The 17,734-nt window shown below is 39.7% G+C and overlaps 1 protein-coding gene across 1 annotated transcript in view; it reads right to left on the minus strand.

Moving 5' to 3' along the window:
• Nucleotides 1-16,311, minus strand: part of TLL1 (tolloid like 1) — a 220,235-nt gene extending 203,924 nt beyond the window's left edge. The window contains exon 1 of the mRNA XM_068542094.1: nt 16,143-16,311. Coding sequence (XP_068398195.1) covers nt 16,143-16,311 — 169 coding nt within the window. The remainder of the gene's footprint in view (nt 1-16,142) is intronic.
• Nucleotides 16,312-17,734: the final 1,423 nt, after the last annotated feature.

The raw sequence follows: 17,734 nt of genomic DNA on the forward strand, positions 1-17,734 counted from the left end.
AATAAAGCAGAGGCACCAATATAAGGAATGCAAATATTTAAACGGCAAGAGAGTCATTGGAGTACCCAGACTAGGAGCTACCCAAAAGCAAAGTGGTAAAGTAGGCTAGGGTTGTCCTCAGAGCTGCTTTCTCCACATTCTTATTTTCTGTGTTCCTAGTATGTTTATGAAACAGGTCTGATCTTTCACATTAATGATTTTCATGTTAATGACTTAACATTTACCCAGCAAAGAGTATTTGTGTTTTAAAAGAAAAGATGCATAGAAAGAACAGTGCTTAATTCAAAGCAATCATTAATGGCATATTTTCAGGAAACAATAACGAATCAGTGAATGACACAGTGTATGACAGTGACCTTTCTAATCTACCTCTTTTCATATACACAAGTCACCACCACCAACTCCATCGATTTGCATAATCTCCTCCAAAATAAGTTAAGCATGATAACTGGGATTGTTTAGGACTTCAAAATATTATAGTGCCTCTAATATGAGGAGTTTGAGGTTATAACCTCTAAAAGTACATTCAGAGCTACATTTCTATGACTTAATAAGATTTCATTTGAGGTCCTGTAACTAAAAAGGCAATACAGGAAATTTTGAATGAGTAGATGTTAATTGAGGTTAAAATTGTATTATTAAAACTTTGAATAGTCATGTGAGAAGAGTTTAAAGAAGTTATTCTTATTTTAAATAAAAAAGAAAAAACTTTATTAATTTTTTAAAAAATTAAAGATATCAAATGATGGTGGGTTGCTTCTCTATTTTTTCAAAATTAGTAAAACAGATACATTAAATATCAAAAGATGTAGAAACACATTCCCAATCTACCTCACTGGAAAGTTTAAGAAAAGCATAATCCTGCAAGGTTAGAGTAATCAAATTTGCCTAAAGGCAGCAAGTCAGTGCAGATAACTTGTATACTGCTTCATTCAAGCAGTGCATCTTTCCCTTGTAAATCACAATGTCTAGTTTGACTTACACATGGACGTTCTTCCCCTGTGAAATCTGAATTGAATCCTTTCAAGTGAAGGGTATAAAAATGTTTACATTTACAATGAAGTCGTCACACAAAATTCATGAAACTTCTGGAGTTCTTGTGCATAGCTATCCTGAAAGGTCAGATAAAACAAATGGTGCCTCGATCGTTATGAAATTACCAATTAACCAAAGTAGACATATGGTATATTCTTATAGAAGATCTATGGTTATATTTAATAAACAATGATAAATGGGTTTTTAAATAAAGCCATTTAATCATCATAATTTTTAAGATCTAGAAGGAAATGTCCTGATGATGTTTAATATTTTAAAGTTCTTTTTAACTTTTAAAGTCCCTTTTAAAGACTGCTGTTTCTGCCAAAATGACAAACTAGGTACTATGGGGCTGAGCTTCCTACATAACTAAAAATGCTAGATAAAATACTTTAAAAAATCTCCTTGAATGTATGACAACATGAGTAAAACATTTTCATGGCTGAGCGAAGGAGGGAATCCAGACAGATAAGCAGAAGACTAAATAAAGCCAGCCCTCAACTGAGGGCATGTGCCAAGCTTGGTTGACATGGCTACTGAATTTTGTTGTCAAGCAGGGCTCAGAGGACAGAAGACACAGTCCAAGGTCCACCCAAGCTGAAAAGTATAATAGAATAACCCCTCAAAAATCTGGGACTCCCAAATTTGGGACTCATAGCACCCAGGTAACTTCACAAAAACTGATTTTCTGAGAGCTTGAACCTAAGCAGAATGGAGAAAAGCTAATATCCTCTGAAATCTCATAAGCAAAAATCATCCCCAAAGTAGCTTTGCATTATAAATTTATATTACCATGGTAGTCCAATAAACTTAAGCAGAAAATTTAGTTTAAACTTGTCCTGAATTGTTAGTACTCCCAGACACCCAACAGAAACAAAGAGAAACTCTTTCAATACATTAAAAAGAACAGATAATTCCAATCTTCCACAAACTGTTCCAGAGTGTTTATAAGGCAAACATACCTTGACACTAAAACCTAACAAGAACAATAGAAGAAGAAAAGTTTCAGGCCAGTTTAACTACTGAACATAAAACAAAAATTCCAAACTAAATATCAACAAATTGAATACAGGGATATAAAAAGAATGATAGCTTGTGATCAAATTGGGTTCATCTCAGAAATACAAAGTGGGTTAATATTAGTAGATCAATTATTCTAATTTACCACATTAAAAGGTGAAGTGAGGATAATTATATCATCTCAGGAAAGGCAGAAATACTTAATCTGATAAAAGGTATCTATTTTTTAAAAAGACATCAAGTAACATAATTGATAAATAATTGAAAGCATTCTCTTTAAAACTGGGAACAGAGTAAGCTAGGTCTCAGTTATAACTTCTATGTAACACTGGAAGACTATCAGCACATAAGGCAAGATAAATTAAATTAAACTAAAAGCACAGGAATTGTAAATGAAAAAACAAAGCTACACTTTTATTTCAGATGATTTGATTACCTATGTGAAAAATATACAGATAAATTATTAAAATTAATAAGAGACTGGAAAAGATTTTGGATAAAAATTAACTACATTAAAAATCAAATACATTTCTACACAAGAGCAGCAAATGACTTAAAAGAGAAATTTTATAAAATTGTATATCAAAATGTCATCAAAAGTAGAAAATATATGTGAATAAGTCTATCAAAACATGAAGAAAGAAACTTTAGAGATAAAAATATTAAGAGTATTAAAAAAGGCCTAAAAATGTAGATATATACCATGTCCATGGATTAGACTCAATATCATAAAAATAATTCTCTGTAAAGTAACCCATAGATACAATGCAATTCTCATCTAAATCCAAACAGTGGGACATGATGAGTTGATTTCAAAGTTAATACAGAATACAAAAGCCCAGATATAACCAATCTGCTCTTAAAGAACAACAGCAGGCCAAGACCTGCATAACAAACATCAAGAATTTTGTGCAACTCAAACAGATCCAAACGTACTTGCTTTACAAAACACAAATGCGTTTTTTATCCTGTTTCTTATGTGGCTTATCTGTACCAGTTTCTCACGCCACTCACGTAGGCAGCCACGAAGACATCATCTTGAACTCTTCCTTTTCTTTATATCTCTCGACCTCCACCCCAAGGCCATCCAGTTGTTGACTGGTCTTTTAAATAGAACCCCTCTTTTCTACAACTGCTGACACAGTGCATATGCAAGCAATCATCAACACTTTCCTCTACTATTACTCCAGCAAGTTTCCCTCCTCCCACTTGCTCCTTACTTCCTACAGCAACTATATCTGACCATCCTTCACATCCTCACTTATCTTTAAAAACATGTGGCTGTTATCAAGCCAATGACCTGCTTCAAAACTTCAGTAAGTCCCCATCCCACTGCCGAAGGGATCAAACTCACACCCCTTAGTTAGGCATTAAAGATCCTTTACATTGCACCTAACAGAATCATTTCTTGCCAAAGCACAAACCCTAACATACCCTGCCCACATTAGATTATTTACCACTTATTGTCCTTTCATAAAAGTCCATGAATCTTCACAACTTCAATTTTTATTTAGTTATTTGATTCTAAAGTTTTACACCACATTTTCTCCAGGAAAAATACTACAAGACTTCAAGATTCAGTTCAAATGCCACCTTCCTTTACAAGCCTTCTCTATTCCAAATATAATTAATGAATTCCTTCCTCTGTGTTACCACAGTATTTTGTTTATTACACATTCATATTGATAATTGAAACACATGTTGCTTTTTTTCTGGCAGATACTGAAATCCTTACTATAAGGGAACACACCTTATTTGTACACCCCAAGCATCTTCCTGAAACATATCAGTTGCAAAATACTGGTTGTGTTAATTTGCATCTGTATGGTGCATCACAGTTTACCAAGACCTTGTGCATTTTACCCTTACATGTTTTATGGACTAAGTATCACTACCCCCATGTTACAAATGAGAGAATTTAGGTTCAGAAATGTTCAGTAAGTAGACCAAGATAATGTAATTAAACACAGAAGAGTCAAGACTTACACCTAGGTCTCCTGACACAATACCCAGTGTTCTTTAAACTACATTACCTAGATTCATGCTATTAATTTCTATTGGAGTTCATTCTTTACTATTATAAAAGCTCAAGAATGAAAACTTCCTTTGGTAAAGACTTGGTTGAGAATTGAGACTCTTCATTAAAAAAGTATATACATAAGTTAACTTATGATGAAAAGAGTAGTTCCTTACTAGACAATTCAGTAAACTGGAGGTTTGTGAAGTTGAATTTTATGAAGATAATTAGCATGATCCTCTTGTGCCAAGCAGAAGAATGTTTTCAAGTATAGATATAAGTGATTAATATAATGTGTCTTTTAATATGTCATGTATTTAGTAAAAATGCTTAGAGCCAGAAAAACTTTCCTGCAATTTCCTTGCCTAAATTTCTTGTTCTTTCCATTATGAATATTGACCTCAAACTTGAAAGAATTGGATTTTTCCCATCCACTGTCCATGTTCTGCTCATCCAACATACAAATCTGACTGAACAACACTCAATTCTGATGCTGATGTGAGACTAACATGCTCTGATAAGCACATATGTGATGTCCACATAACTTGTCACTACTCTGGCAGATTTTTACTGATGGACTGAGGTTGGAAAAGAGCGGTGGGAAATTATGCATAAATTGGTTTCAAGGCCAATTTTGGCAAAGTCAAGTCAAGGAACTGCACAACCTATTGCAGCTGCAACCTGGTGGCTGCCATGATTTGGCTGGAACCATGAGAAACCTCAGGCTTTATCAAGACTGACCACTGAAGAGGTGTAAAATCTTCCCTTTCCTCTGAGTGGACAGTGTGGGTCACTGGCCCTGAGATTTCTTGGTACCACATCAGAAGAGCTCTTGTTCTGATGTCAGAGAAACCAGGATTCTGAAAACTTTGGGACTTGAACAGGCTTAGAGATTTCTAAGTCTCAGAGACTGAGGTAAAGAAAAATCAAGGGACGTCCCCAAGGTTACATGAAAATACAACAGCAGAACCAATAGTAGAAATTACATTTCTTGACTACCAGTCCAGGTTGTTTTCCAATTGCCATACCACTACCCACATAGAATTATGTAAAGAAAGAAAAACTTACATTTGCTTTTTGAAATCACGGTAGAATAGTGTAAGTAAAAAAACCTAGATATTCATTTCATCTGTTTTATCATTTGCTTTTGCTTCTCCTAATTTGTAAACAAAGAAAAAGTTAACCACGTACCTTTAAATGCATTTAAGGAAGGGATATATTATGGAGGACAGAGATGTACTCTGGTAGCTAATATGGAAAAATATGACAAAAAGAAGTTGAAAATTTTAAATCAAGGTATTTGAGAAAAGAATAAATGGAAAGCATGATTGCCAATACAGACTACATCCAAATAATTGCTTACATCCTATCCCAGCCTGCTGCCGAGTAACAAAGTCTACAAACTACTGACTTAAAAGTTGTTACACTCTCTACAAAGCTTTATCTCTCATATATCATGAGTAAAGAAAATTGCAGGAAAAACTTACAAGAATATATATTCTGATTATCATAATTTATAATAGTATCCATTTGCAAATGCTAAATTGAAATAATTTTAGCATACAAATATGTGATTAATAAACATAAAAAACTTTATACATTAACTATCGTCTACCTACAAATGGTAAAGTTAAGACTACGCCAGGTAAGGCACTGTATCATTTTTCATACTTCTGTAAGTATGTGTTGTTCAATAAAGGTTTGATGAATTTATGAATATTTGTAGCTTAGAGCCATGTGTAAACTTAGCTCTGTGTAAACATAGGGTTGTGAGTATGTAAGCTCTTCAAGTTAATTCAGATGGCAAATAAAACATGAACCAGAAATTACTGAAAGACTATATAGCCAAGATTCTATTCACACATTAGGCAATATGAATTGAAAATTGTGAATATATTTTGAGTGTATTAGGCATCTGAGCAAATAACCAGGAGAACAACACATAGGAGATATTTCTATTGGTTACCTCTGATATCTTTCCAAACAAAAAGGTCTGTCTGAGGGATTAAACTCAATTTTAAGGTTTAGAGGACTTGAGATATGAATACATTTTTATATATGGCGAGAGAAAATAACTTTATCCCACAAACGTTTTTATAAAGATCATCTTCTTACGTGTAAGCAGTTGCAATTTTTTAAAAAACCCTCTACTTCCTATATATTTATGCTACTATGAATAAAAATTACAGTTTTTACTATGTTCCAGAGTGATTTTCACTTCACATCCATTTAATTCTTATAATAACACCACGAGGGACTTCCCTGGTGGTGCAGTGGTTAAGGATCTACCTGCTAATGCAGGGGACATGGGTTCAAACCCTGGTCCAGGAAGATCCCACATGCTGCAGGACAACTAAGCCCATGCACCACGACTACTGAGACTGCCCTGTAGAGCCCACAAGCCACAGCTACTGAAGCCCACACGCCTAGAGCCCGTGCTCTGCAACAAGAAAAGCCACCGCAATGAGAAGACAGCACACCGCAACAGAGTAGCCCCCACTCGCCGCAACTAGAGAAATCCGTGCGCAACAATGAAGACCCAACGCAGCCAAAAAATAAATAAATAAATAGATAAATAAATTTATATATAAAAAAAACACACCATGAGAATTATAACATCATTCCCATTTTATAGATCAGAAAACTGAAACAAAAAGGTGTTAAATAACTTGTCAAAAGCCACTCACTATGTAAAACTATGTGTAGTTACTATGTGGTGTGTCCAGTATTAGAATTCATATCCATGTCACTCCAAAGCCCAAGATTTTAATAGATGCACTATTCTGGCCTCCCTGAAATCTTTAAAGAAAATGATTTTTGAAGCCATCCCCAAGTTGCAAAAAAGCCCTCATACCAAAAGAAGAAGAAAAAGAAGGAGGAGGAGGAAGGCGAGAGGGAGAGGAAGAAGAAGAAGAGGGAGAAGAAGAAAAAGGAAGAAACATCATGGCAGCACATGGAATCCAGAATTCTGGATTCAAATTCTGATTCTATCATTGGGTAACATAACACATGTTATCATAAAGCACTAAGCTACAGGTACCATGCAATTCAGAAATAAGGGGTATTAAAGGATACTTGTTTACGAAGCATACAGCTTTGTGTATGATGCTCCATTCCACCCTCACATACACGAGAAATCTGTTCTTATTATAAACATTTAAATCCTGGGACCCACGGGAGGTATAGCCTATAATCAGAATCTTCTTTCTGCATTTAATTCTTGGTCCCTTGTTCCCCCAGCAAACTGCTCACAATCTCTTTGCACATAGAAACATAATGCAACACAAGGCCCCTGATTTTTAGGTCATTACTTCTGTTACCCATTCCAGGTGGCAAATCCTAATTATTCTTCCACTGATGACTGCCTGCAGGCCACACTCCATGGAGATCCAAATATATATTATTTCTTCTCCTGGGACTAAAAAGTAAATATGAAAGGAAAACCTCCCCTTGTTCTTAGGTTTAGAAAAACTGTTTTACCAGCTTCATTCTTAATCCTTTGTTAGAGAAAAAGTACAAGCAGAAAATCTTCCTCCTAGACAACATGATAATTTGCTAACAGTAGTATGTTTTCTTCTAAGAAATTGTAATATAGTAAATATTACACATAGTATATATTTTGAATGTGCCAGACTTCCTACTCTTAGGAAACCAGACTGGAGTTCCAAGAAGTTTAGTTAACTCTATGAGCCGTCAGAGCTTTCAAGTTTTTGACCTGAGGGCTTTTAGACAAGTTGGAAATGAAAAGATAAAGTTATTTAAGTACTTTCTTACAGCATATTTGTTTTCTCAAAGGCATTCACACATCATTTACATACATAATGTACACTGTAAACCACTTTCCTGAACAGCCTGCATTTGAAAGGATGTTCTTCACACTGTTTATGGGCTCATAAGCAGGAGTTCAGTGAATACTCAGAGAGCAATCTAAAATGTGAAACAATTTAATGGGTACCACATAAAATGCCAGGGCCTGTGCCAAGAACGAGACACTAATGACTGAATTCTACTCGAATCCAATTCAACCCCCGCCTTAAACAACATGGAAAGCCTGCTGTCACAATTTATATACTTGGGGCAACATATAGCAGTTTCTCCCCTAGACTACTTTGCACTCAAATATATCTCGATTAGAATTAGTCGTATTCATTTTCATTTGTCTTACACATAGTTGAGGTATTTCATTTGTGACTCTGCACTTAGGAAATACTCTCTTGAAAGGGAGTAGGGCCTGCCCAATATTCCATACAATTGAAAGTATTGGCCTTACTCTGACAGTACAGTATATGGCTTATAAAATGCAAGAGCGTTGAAGGCAAGATGTATCCTCACTAAAGAAAATCACAGTGGATGAATGCACATGGCACAAATACCATCACTTCAATTGCCAGTCTTAATATGTTTGTACTGACTGGAGAGCCAGCAAAGGAGATTCATAAAAAGAGAGGCATCACATACCAAACCTGGGGTCAAGTTCTCACTGTTTATCAACTGGGATGGCAGACCAGACACTGGACCCTTCTGAGTTTCAGTTTCCTCATGTGTCCAAAAGGGTTAACAATAATGTTGATTGATAGGGATATGGTGAAAACACGAGACTTTTTACAATGTAAAAATATGAGCTACGTTACTTTGACCTGAGTCATGAAGGCAATTCCTAGATATGTGAGGTATATGGAGTCCAAGGATTTATTCTCTGGAAATTTCTCCATTTGGCTCTTTTCTAGTTCTGCATGATGCTCTTCCCTGGGATTTAACTTTCATGCAGTGAGGGATACTTAATAACACAAAAATCTGGGTACAAAACACAAAACCATAAACTTCAACTACTAGGCATTTGGATCAGAAAGATCAGGGCAGAGGAATGGAGCTCCACCCTTTCAGGATAGTCAATTGACTGAACTGAAGCCAAGGTGGTTCCAATGCTGCACAAGGGCTGGGATTATCTTAATAAACACTTCAAATCCACTCATGGAGAAAGAGAACTCCGAACCTGCTGATACCAACCACCAGGCCAGGGGCCATTTGAGGTGCCCCCGTGGCACACAATCCATGTGCTGATATTTAACAAAAGTGAGAAATGTAAGGAATACAAAAACTATTCCACATCTTCCTCCCTCATCACACAAATTAAGTGTCATCAATAGGAAGTTCGTCAACACAGAAGACACTGATAGTAAACACATGGTTTGTGTCTCCACCTCCGTAATGACTCCCTGATTTGTAAAATGGGGCAGTGTGTTAGAAATTGTTGAAATGTCATTTTCAAACATTGAGATGAATGCTTTAGTAGCATATTAATACATAAAATTAGATTTTGTTTTGGGAAAAGTAGTATATTTGGAAACACTTCTGACCATGGTTTCAACTTTTTGGAACTATTATAATTTGAGAAGTTTTTTTTTTTTTTTTTTTAATATGGTCAATGGCAAATATTTTAGGTTAAACTATAAATGTAAGTTGCAGGAGAAGAGCTGATTAAGACAAACACCTCATTGGTTCACTTTCTGAATTTCAATTAACACCTAATTTACGATACTTCTTAATACAAATGCAGCTTGACAGGATTAGTACACATTTTGTAAGGAGCTGACAAAGCAAGCATTCCATTAGCCAGCCCACAATGTCTCAAAATTTAATAGTCAATATCCCACTTTCAGGGCTGATGTTGTCAAGAACTAAATAAATAAGCAAGGAGCCCCCACTTCTGATTTCGGAGAAAGAACACATTCTATGCAATTTGTTTCATAGCTTTGAGGCTATAAATTATTTTTTTTTAATGTTCCTCCTCTCGTAGCATTCTTCAATAGATAACTAAAGGAAATAAACCACCGAAGCCACATTGCTAAATCATTCTATTGTATCCAGGGTTGGGGAGAGAACTCTCTACACCTTAATTTAGGAAGGATAAGTCCATGATTAATTCCAGATCTTGGAACATGAAAGAGCTGTAAGAGTCCTCAAAATTCCCCTAGTAGAGGAAATCTCATATCCCCAGGAATCTGGCCAGGCACCTGAGCCCTGGCCTAGCCCAGGCCTCGCTGTGGGCTCAAAATGCTGTGGGTGGGGGCCTTCCTTACAGTTTGGGGGAGCAGCAGAGCTCCCTTCCCCCACCTCCCCAGACACCAGATGGTCCCAGCAGGATGTGCAAGTTGCATTTTAAATGGATTATTTGCCTCTATCTTTTCCAAGCATTGTTAGAAAAGCTTAGGGAAGGTCCTAGTTTTAAACATTTTAAGCAGATGGTGCTAATATACTATTAGAAACAATAGATAACAGTCTAAAAAGAAAAAAAAAATTAATGATAGTAAATCACTAGCATCTGATACTATCCACCTGAATTCTAGGAACATTGAAGGGTTAACCCCTGTCCAGTACACTCACTGACTGAGAGACCTAAGGGATTATTAATGTGACTAATATTCTTAAGGTTTACAAAGAATATAGTGGTAACTACAAACAAGTGAGTCTAAATTTTAAATCAGGGAAAGTTGCTAAGATGTACAAAAATCAGATTCATACATACACAATGGGGGAAGAAAATACATTTTCTGTAGAAGAAACTAATATGGTATATATTAGACTTTTGTAGAAAAGTGAGCCATCATGAGGGCAAGAGGAAAAGTTGTGGAATTATATATTAACTTTCTCAAAAAGCCTTCACTAGCTCTTACACACTTTTAACTGTTCTGCTGTGGGCTAAGGAGGCCTAAACAGAGAAAAGAGGGCTCAAAGAGCACCTACTTGAAGGGAAACCATAAAGGTTCCATGAATTATTACAGGAACTACCTCACAGAAGGGATGGATGCCAGTTAAATTTTGAATTTGTAAAGCACACTACCCTGTTCAGAGACAAAAAGTGGGAAGATCTCAGGAGACTGTGTAAACAAGCAAACAAAAAGGAGCTTTAGAGCCGTCTTAGACTGAGAGGATATATTTAAGAAAAAACAATCTATCTTATTCCTAACTAGTATCAGTAACTGCCATTGGTGGACCCAACAAAATCAATGTAGGCCCTCAGGACAAGGGCTAAAGAATTACTATTGGCTAATGATGAATAGAATTCAACTATACAGAATTCTTATCCATCCCTTTTGCAAAAACTGTATTTTGACCACTTCTGAGTTGGCACTAGAGGCAGGAGGAGAAAATAAAATCAAGATCTGAGGAATGGCGGTTTCTCTGGTGGCGCAGTGGTTGGGAATCTGCCTGCTAATGCCGGGGACACGGGTTCGAGCCCTGGTCTGGGAAGATCCCCTATGCCGCGGAGCAACTACGCCCATGAGCCACAGTTACTGAGCCTGCGCGTCTCTGGAGCCTGTGCTCCACAACAAGAGAGGCCGCGATAGTGAGAGGCCCGCGCACCGCGATGAAGAGTGGCCTCTGCTTGCCGCAGCTAGAGAAAGCTCTCGCACAGAAATGAAGACCCAACACAGACAAAAATAAAATAAATAAATAAATAAAATTAAAATTCTAAAAAAAAAAAAAAAATCTGAGGAATGAAAACTAAAACAGAAGAGACTAGCTAAGAGAAGCAGCTCTATGAAATACATTTTTAACATGAGGGTTTGGCAACCTAAAGAGGTGCCAGGCAATAAATATATGTCTGGATATTTAATATTATGATGGAATAAAATAGACATAGGGTTCAACATCAAATTCTAAAATGCCATACCTAGGAGGCTGCCAATGAAGCTAGAAAGTACAACACTGAGAACCAAAAAATGATAAGATCTTACTGAGAGATTATAAATTTATGAAAATTTCCCCAAGAATTAGTATACTAGGACATTAGGACACTGGTTATAAAGAAAAGCAGAAATAATAATCCTTTAGGATACCAAAAGCCTATTTCTATATAAACAAGCTTGCATATGCCACTCTAAAGACAGATTTAACCTTGCAAGTCACTGACCTTTAATCATGCTTGGATTTTTTTCAAGAAAAAAAAAATCATTTACTCAGAAGATTAAAGGTAGGGAAGACTTTTTTTTCAGAGTTTTCACACTTCTTTAAGAGGATAAAGATACCCTTCCTTATCAGTCTTATCAGCCTCTACTCATCATTCAAAATTCTAATTTTTTCAGTCTTCCTCTTTAGATATTATATTTCCAATTGCCTGTGCTTTCCTGATACTCCCTTAAATACAAAAAGAGAAAAGAAGGGAGGAAGGGTGGAGGAGGGAGGGAGGGAGGAAGGAATGGGGTAGGGAGTAGGGAGAGAACACAGAGTTGGTTTATCAGGTCTCTGCTTTTCCAGGTAATCTATAGACAAATCTGAGAGATTAATTTGCACACTGAATTTGCCCAGGCTCTTCACAGATATTCACAGATACTCAGATTAACATCTACTGGTACAGTACAACAATGAAACAGTACTCCTCAGTCTCTGTTCTGGAATGACCTCCTGCAGCATCAGCTTCTCAGTATCCCTCAGGACACTTTTGAACTAGAGAAAGTAAGAGAAATCTGATTGCAAATTCAGATGACTATGTATTGTGCTGACACCTTAATGTGCAAGACAGACATTCCTTTGAATTATCTGCATCTTTGTGTCTGTTTATATATAGAGATGAATTACCTATTTTCTGTCCTAATGGATTTGGCTATACAAATTACATCTGAGGCTGTGCTACACTGACTTATCTACTTCTATTTATATCAAAAATTTCTTTCTAAAGCAAAGTTAAATTAACACAGAATCTTCCTTTCTGTCCTATAGTTTCATGAACTTCAAATCAGAGTTTTGAAAGGCATACAAGTTATCTTGTTTCACAAATATATTAAGGATGGCATAATTTTAACAAGTAATATTTCTCCTTGGGTAACATTTGATCTTGGTTAGAATGAGATGTAGATGAGGGATGAAGATCAATATTAATAGTCTATAGATATGAGAAGGTATTGAGAACTTTCCAGATATCTAACAATGTTAATCCATCCCTGTGATAAACATTAAAAATCAGTTATGATCTCTGTCCTCAAGGACTTTATATTCTCACTGTATTTAGAAAAGATGAAATTATGTTCTTAGTCATTTCATTCATATCAGTTAATGAAAGTAACTACACTTCTATTAGTTTAGACTCAGATAAACCTGGACAAATTTCTGTTGTTTGCATTTCAAGGAAGGCCTCCAAAAGGCCAGCTAAGATTACAGTGTAATTGTTTAATACAAGCAGACTTTGAGCAAGGAGACTTGGAATCAAGTTCTGGGTAACGTTAACAAATGGGTTTGACCTCATGGAGCAACTGTTTTCCTATCTGGGTTATGGTAACATTAACAAATTCCACTATTTGGGCTGTGCATTGAGCTGAAATAATGTACTCAAAGTGCTTTGAAACCATAAAGCTATGCTAGTCACTATGACATCAAGCCACCATATAGTTTCAGGAACTTTAGGACCCCTGTTAGAGAAGGGCATTTTATTCAGTGGGCCATGCCCTCCACTCTGCTCTTGGGGAAGGGCAGATCAAAGGTATCCTGGAGTCTGGAGAGCACCCCCTCTTATTTTTTGGCTATCTTCCACATATCTGTCTTCATCTTTCTTATTTTAGTGAACTTTTTTTGACTCTTGTTTGGGATTTCAATGTACTATTTAATTTTTCCCTGTTATTACTTTTATTTGTCTTATACAGTTCCAAAAAGAGGGACTAAGATTTTGCTACTCTTTAGCCAAGATGGTAAATTAAAGCCTTTCATTTCTTTAAGTTAAAAAAGCAGGGTTGATCATTTAAAAGTGATCTCAGATTTTGGCCATACTTCTCAGTCTTCCACTTGGGCCATTCTTATATTTCTTTCATTACACACATGTACAGGTTTGCCTCTTGTACGCAAAAATTGGGAAGAAATAAGATTAGAATAATAATCCATTCAAATTTGGTTTTATTGCTGGTTTATCCTCAACAGCTCTGTTCAAAAATAAACCAGTAGTAAAGGAAAAATAAAAGTAAATGCTCTTAAGGTTGTTGTTGTTGTTGTTGTTTTTATCTTGCCTGGATGTTTATGTGCTGAGGAAAATAGACATTTATGCTTGAGGTGTGTTTCAATACACATGGTACAACTAAATTGTAAAATTGCAAACACTCTTAAATAGAAAAACACACATGTTCACAGAACCTTCTTCTATACAATTTCTAATGTTAAGATAAGCCTGAAACAACATAACTTCTGAAAATGAATTAGCTAACTTTTGATACTTCTTATAATATATGCATATTTGAAGTTAATGATTTTTTAAAGCATAAGCTTTTACTTTAATGTGTATAGAAACCTACATTTATTTTCCTGAAATCAGATCAATGTATAGATAAGCCCTGATTTTCTTATATTGGTAGCTGGCTGAATCTTTCACACAACAGAGCATCAGAATAGGTGTTTTCGTAGACAATCTTTAGAAATAATATACTTCATTTCTACCTCTCCTAAAACAAGAAAACCCTCGGGCTTCCCTGGTGGCACAGTGGTTGAGAATCTGCCTGCCAATGCAGGGGACACGGGTTCGAGCCCTGGTCTGGGAGGATCCCACATGCCGCGGAGCAACTAGGCCCGTGAGCCACAACTACTGAGCCTGCGCGTCTGGAGCCTGTGCTCCGCGACAAGAGAGGCCGCGATAGTGAGAGGCCCCGCGCACCGCGATGAAGAGTGGCCCCCGCTCGCCGCAACTGGAGAAAGCCCTCGCACAGAAACGAAGACCCAACTCAGCCAAAAATAAATAAATAAATAATAAAAATAAAGGAATTCCTTTAAAAAAAAAAAAGAAAACCCTCAATTTTCAACCAGTTGCAAACATTATTCAAAACAAATTTCTCAATAAAAAGTAGGTTTAGAGAGTTGTATACTGAGGTGGCTGCCCAACCACAGCAGAAAGGTGTCTTGTCCTCTAAACTATCAAGGAAGGCCTAGGAAACTTCTGGTGGGATAGACTGAATGTTAAAGGTGATGAGGAAACTTATAAGCAAAATTGAATTAAATCAGAATTCTGAATTCCAGACTGACATATTTCTGCTAAGCTACTCCAAGTTTGAAGAAGTACACGCAGTAAGAGTGCACCAAGAAAGATCTGATAACGCGAACACATATGCTCCCTGTCACAAACATACCCTCCTTGTCAGAACAATGTGCCATCAAAGGTACAAGTTAACAAGGGAATTTCCAGCATTTTCCTTGATTTGCGTACATCTTTCCTAACTTCAGGCCCAAGAGAGGTCAAAAGAGGTTTACCTAGCTAAGGAAAGGAAGACATCGCATGCAGACCATCCGCACAGAATCAGAGCGGCAAAGCTACTTTGGGGATTTTGCCCTCCCTTCCTCTTGAGATGCGGCAGAACGTGCCTTCTGCTTACAGGCACTCACCTAATCGTCCCCAGCACCCTCGTGATCACTTTCCTCGCAAAGTGAATGGTGGGTCCACCGACCCCAGTTCACCTCGGCCTCAACTCAGTGGAACAGGGCCCGGGGCCAGGGCGTGTGACTCCGACCTCAGGCGGCGGGAGAAGGGCCGGGAGGGGCATCCCGGTCCCACCGCAGGTCTCAGGGTGCAAACGGGGTGTGGGGGCGAGAAACGAGTTTGAATGGGACGGCAACTTGGAAGTGTTTTTAAGGTTTCTTGAAATGGGCAAATGCTCTGAATCTATTCAGCGGGGGAGCTTTGGAGGACGTCGCCATCCCCTTGTCGCCTGGGACGCACACAGGACCCTGGCCGAGAGGGGGCGAAGGTGTCCCGATGTGAAGTCCGCCCGCCCGAGCGCGGGATCGCGGGCGCCCGGCACCAGGGCGGCGCCGCCGGAGAAGCGCCGGGCCGCGGGCGCTGGACTCAGAGCTCTGGCTGCTGCGTCCGCGGCTCGTCACGCCGCGCCGGGGCGGGGGTGGGGGGGGGGGTGTAGGAACTCCAGGAGGTCCCCAAACTCGGTGACAGAGCTTGGCACTCGGTCCCGCCGGCGCAGAGCTGCGGCAAAGGAGGCGGCGCGGCCCCTCGGGGTGGGGAGGGGGTGGGAAGGAGACAGGTGAGACCCGGCGCCCTCCCAGCGCCAGCCGCGCCCCCGCCGTCTCGCCCCGAGAGGGCACTCACCGGCTTTGCACGGATCCTTGTAGTCCAGCGCCTCCGCCTCTTCCTCTCCGTTGCCACCGAAAGTGTAGTCATAGTCGAGGCCGGCGCAGACCCCCAGCTCCGCGCAGAGGACAGCCCCCGTGGCCACCAGCCACGCGAGCATCCCCAGGGAAAGCGTCTCCAGCCCCATCTTCCTCGCAAGGAAGGGCACCGGTGGCTGTCCCCGTGGGAGGCTCCTCGGCGCGGCCGGCGCTCAGGTGTCTGGGGACATGGGGCGCCGTCGGGCCGAGAGAGGGCTGGGCGGCCTGTCCCCCGGCGCGGGCGAGGTGGCGGGCGGGGGCAGGTAGGGAGCGGGTCCGGGCGGGCGCGCGGCCAGGCTGCCTCCCCGCGGCCGTCCTTCCTGCGGCTCAACGGCTCCGCTGCCCCAGGCTCAGGCTCCCAGGTCCCCGTGCTCAGGCCCCGCGCGTGTCCCGCACCCAAGACCCGGCGCCGCCCTGGGAGGACAAGACCCGTCTGCACATCAGCGCGTCTGAGCTGAAAGTGGGGACCGCGGTCGCGGGTTGGGGGCAGACATTCCTTCGCCGCCAGACCTTAAAAGCCGCAGAAGCAGCACGGCAACTGGCTGCGAGAAGGGCGAAAGTGGGAGGATTTGGGGATGCACTGTTTGCCTTCCCCCCACCCCCCCGGCTGTCTTTTTACCCTCTTCCTAACTTAAAAAAAAAAAAAAGAAAGAAAGAAAAGAAAAGAAAAGAAAAGAAAAAAAAAAATCTTCACAGCATCTAACCCAATCACTTGTATCCTGCTTACTTATTCATACAATCAGGGTCAGGATCCGGGCCACAGCCTCCTCTCCGCCTCCTTTCGGTAGCCCTACACGAGCAGACAGACACGAGCGCGCCGAGAATTCCATTTATAATTTACTAAAGATAAAAATGAATATATCATGCACTGCGTCCAGGGACAGCAGTTAATAGATGATGTACGTGCCAACCGAGAGCGCCAGACCGGGGGTGGGCGAGGGATGGTGACAACTCGGCTCAAACCTCCTCTCCCCACCAATACACAAGGAGCTTGCGACTCCCCTTTGCTGCCTTGGCTTCGGTGCAGCCCGGAGGGGAGGAAAAGTGTCTGGGCCTCCGCGACCGAGGTAAGGAAACTGCTTTCAAAGTCCCCCAACCAACAAAGTTGTGCTACGAACTAAGATCCTCAGAACTGCAGTTAAAAAAAAATCCAAAATCCAGTTACAGATTGCAGCAGCAGGAAACGCGAAGACCTCGCCAAGGGCTGCGCTGTGGCTCACGCGGGCTCAGGAAGGGAAGTTGGAAGGAACACTTGGGAAGCAAATTTTCTGTGACAGCTCTGGCGCCCATGCCCAGAGTTGTTCAGTATCCTCTGGCTTCAGTTGTTTTACTTCGGAGGAGAGTGTGTAAAACCTGGCAGCAGGATTAGCGAGGTAAACCACATGTCAGCCTAGCAGACGCAGGACAAACACAGGCTGTGGGAAATTGGGGAGGAAAAAAAATCAGACGAAATCTCTGCAAAACCCCTGTTGTGAGCAATTCAGAGGTTTCCCTACATCTGCAAGTAGTTTCCAAAATAGGTGAGAGGAATTC

This window comes from Eschrichtius robustus, chromosome 4, assembly GCF_028021215.1.
Source record: "Eschrichtius robustus isolate mEscRob2 chromosome 4, mEscRob2.pri, whole genome shotgun sequence".
NCBI lineage: Eukaryota > Metazoa > Chordata > Mammalia > Artiodactyla > Eschrichtiidae > Eschrichtius > Eschrichtius robustus.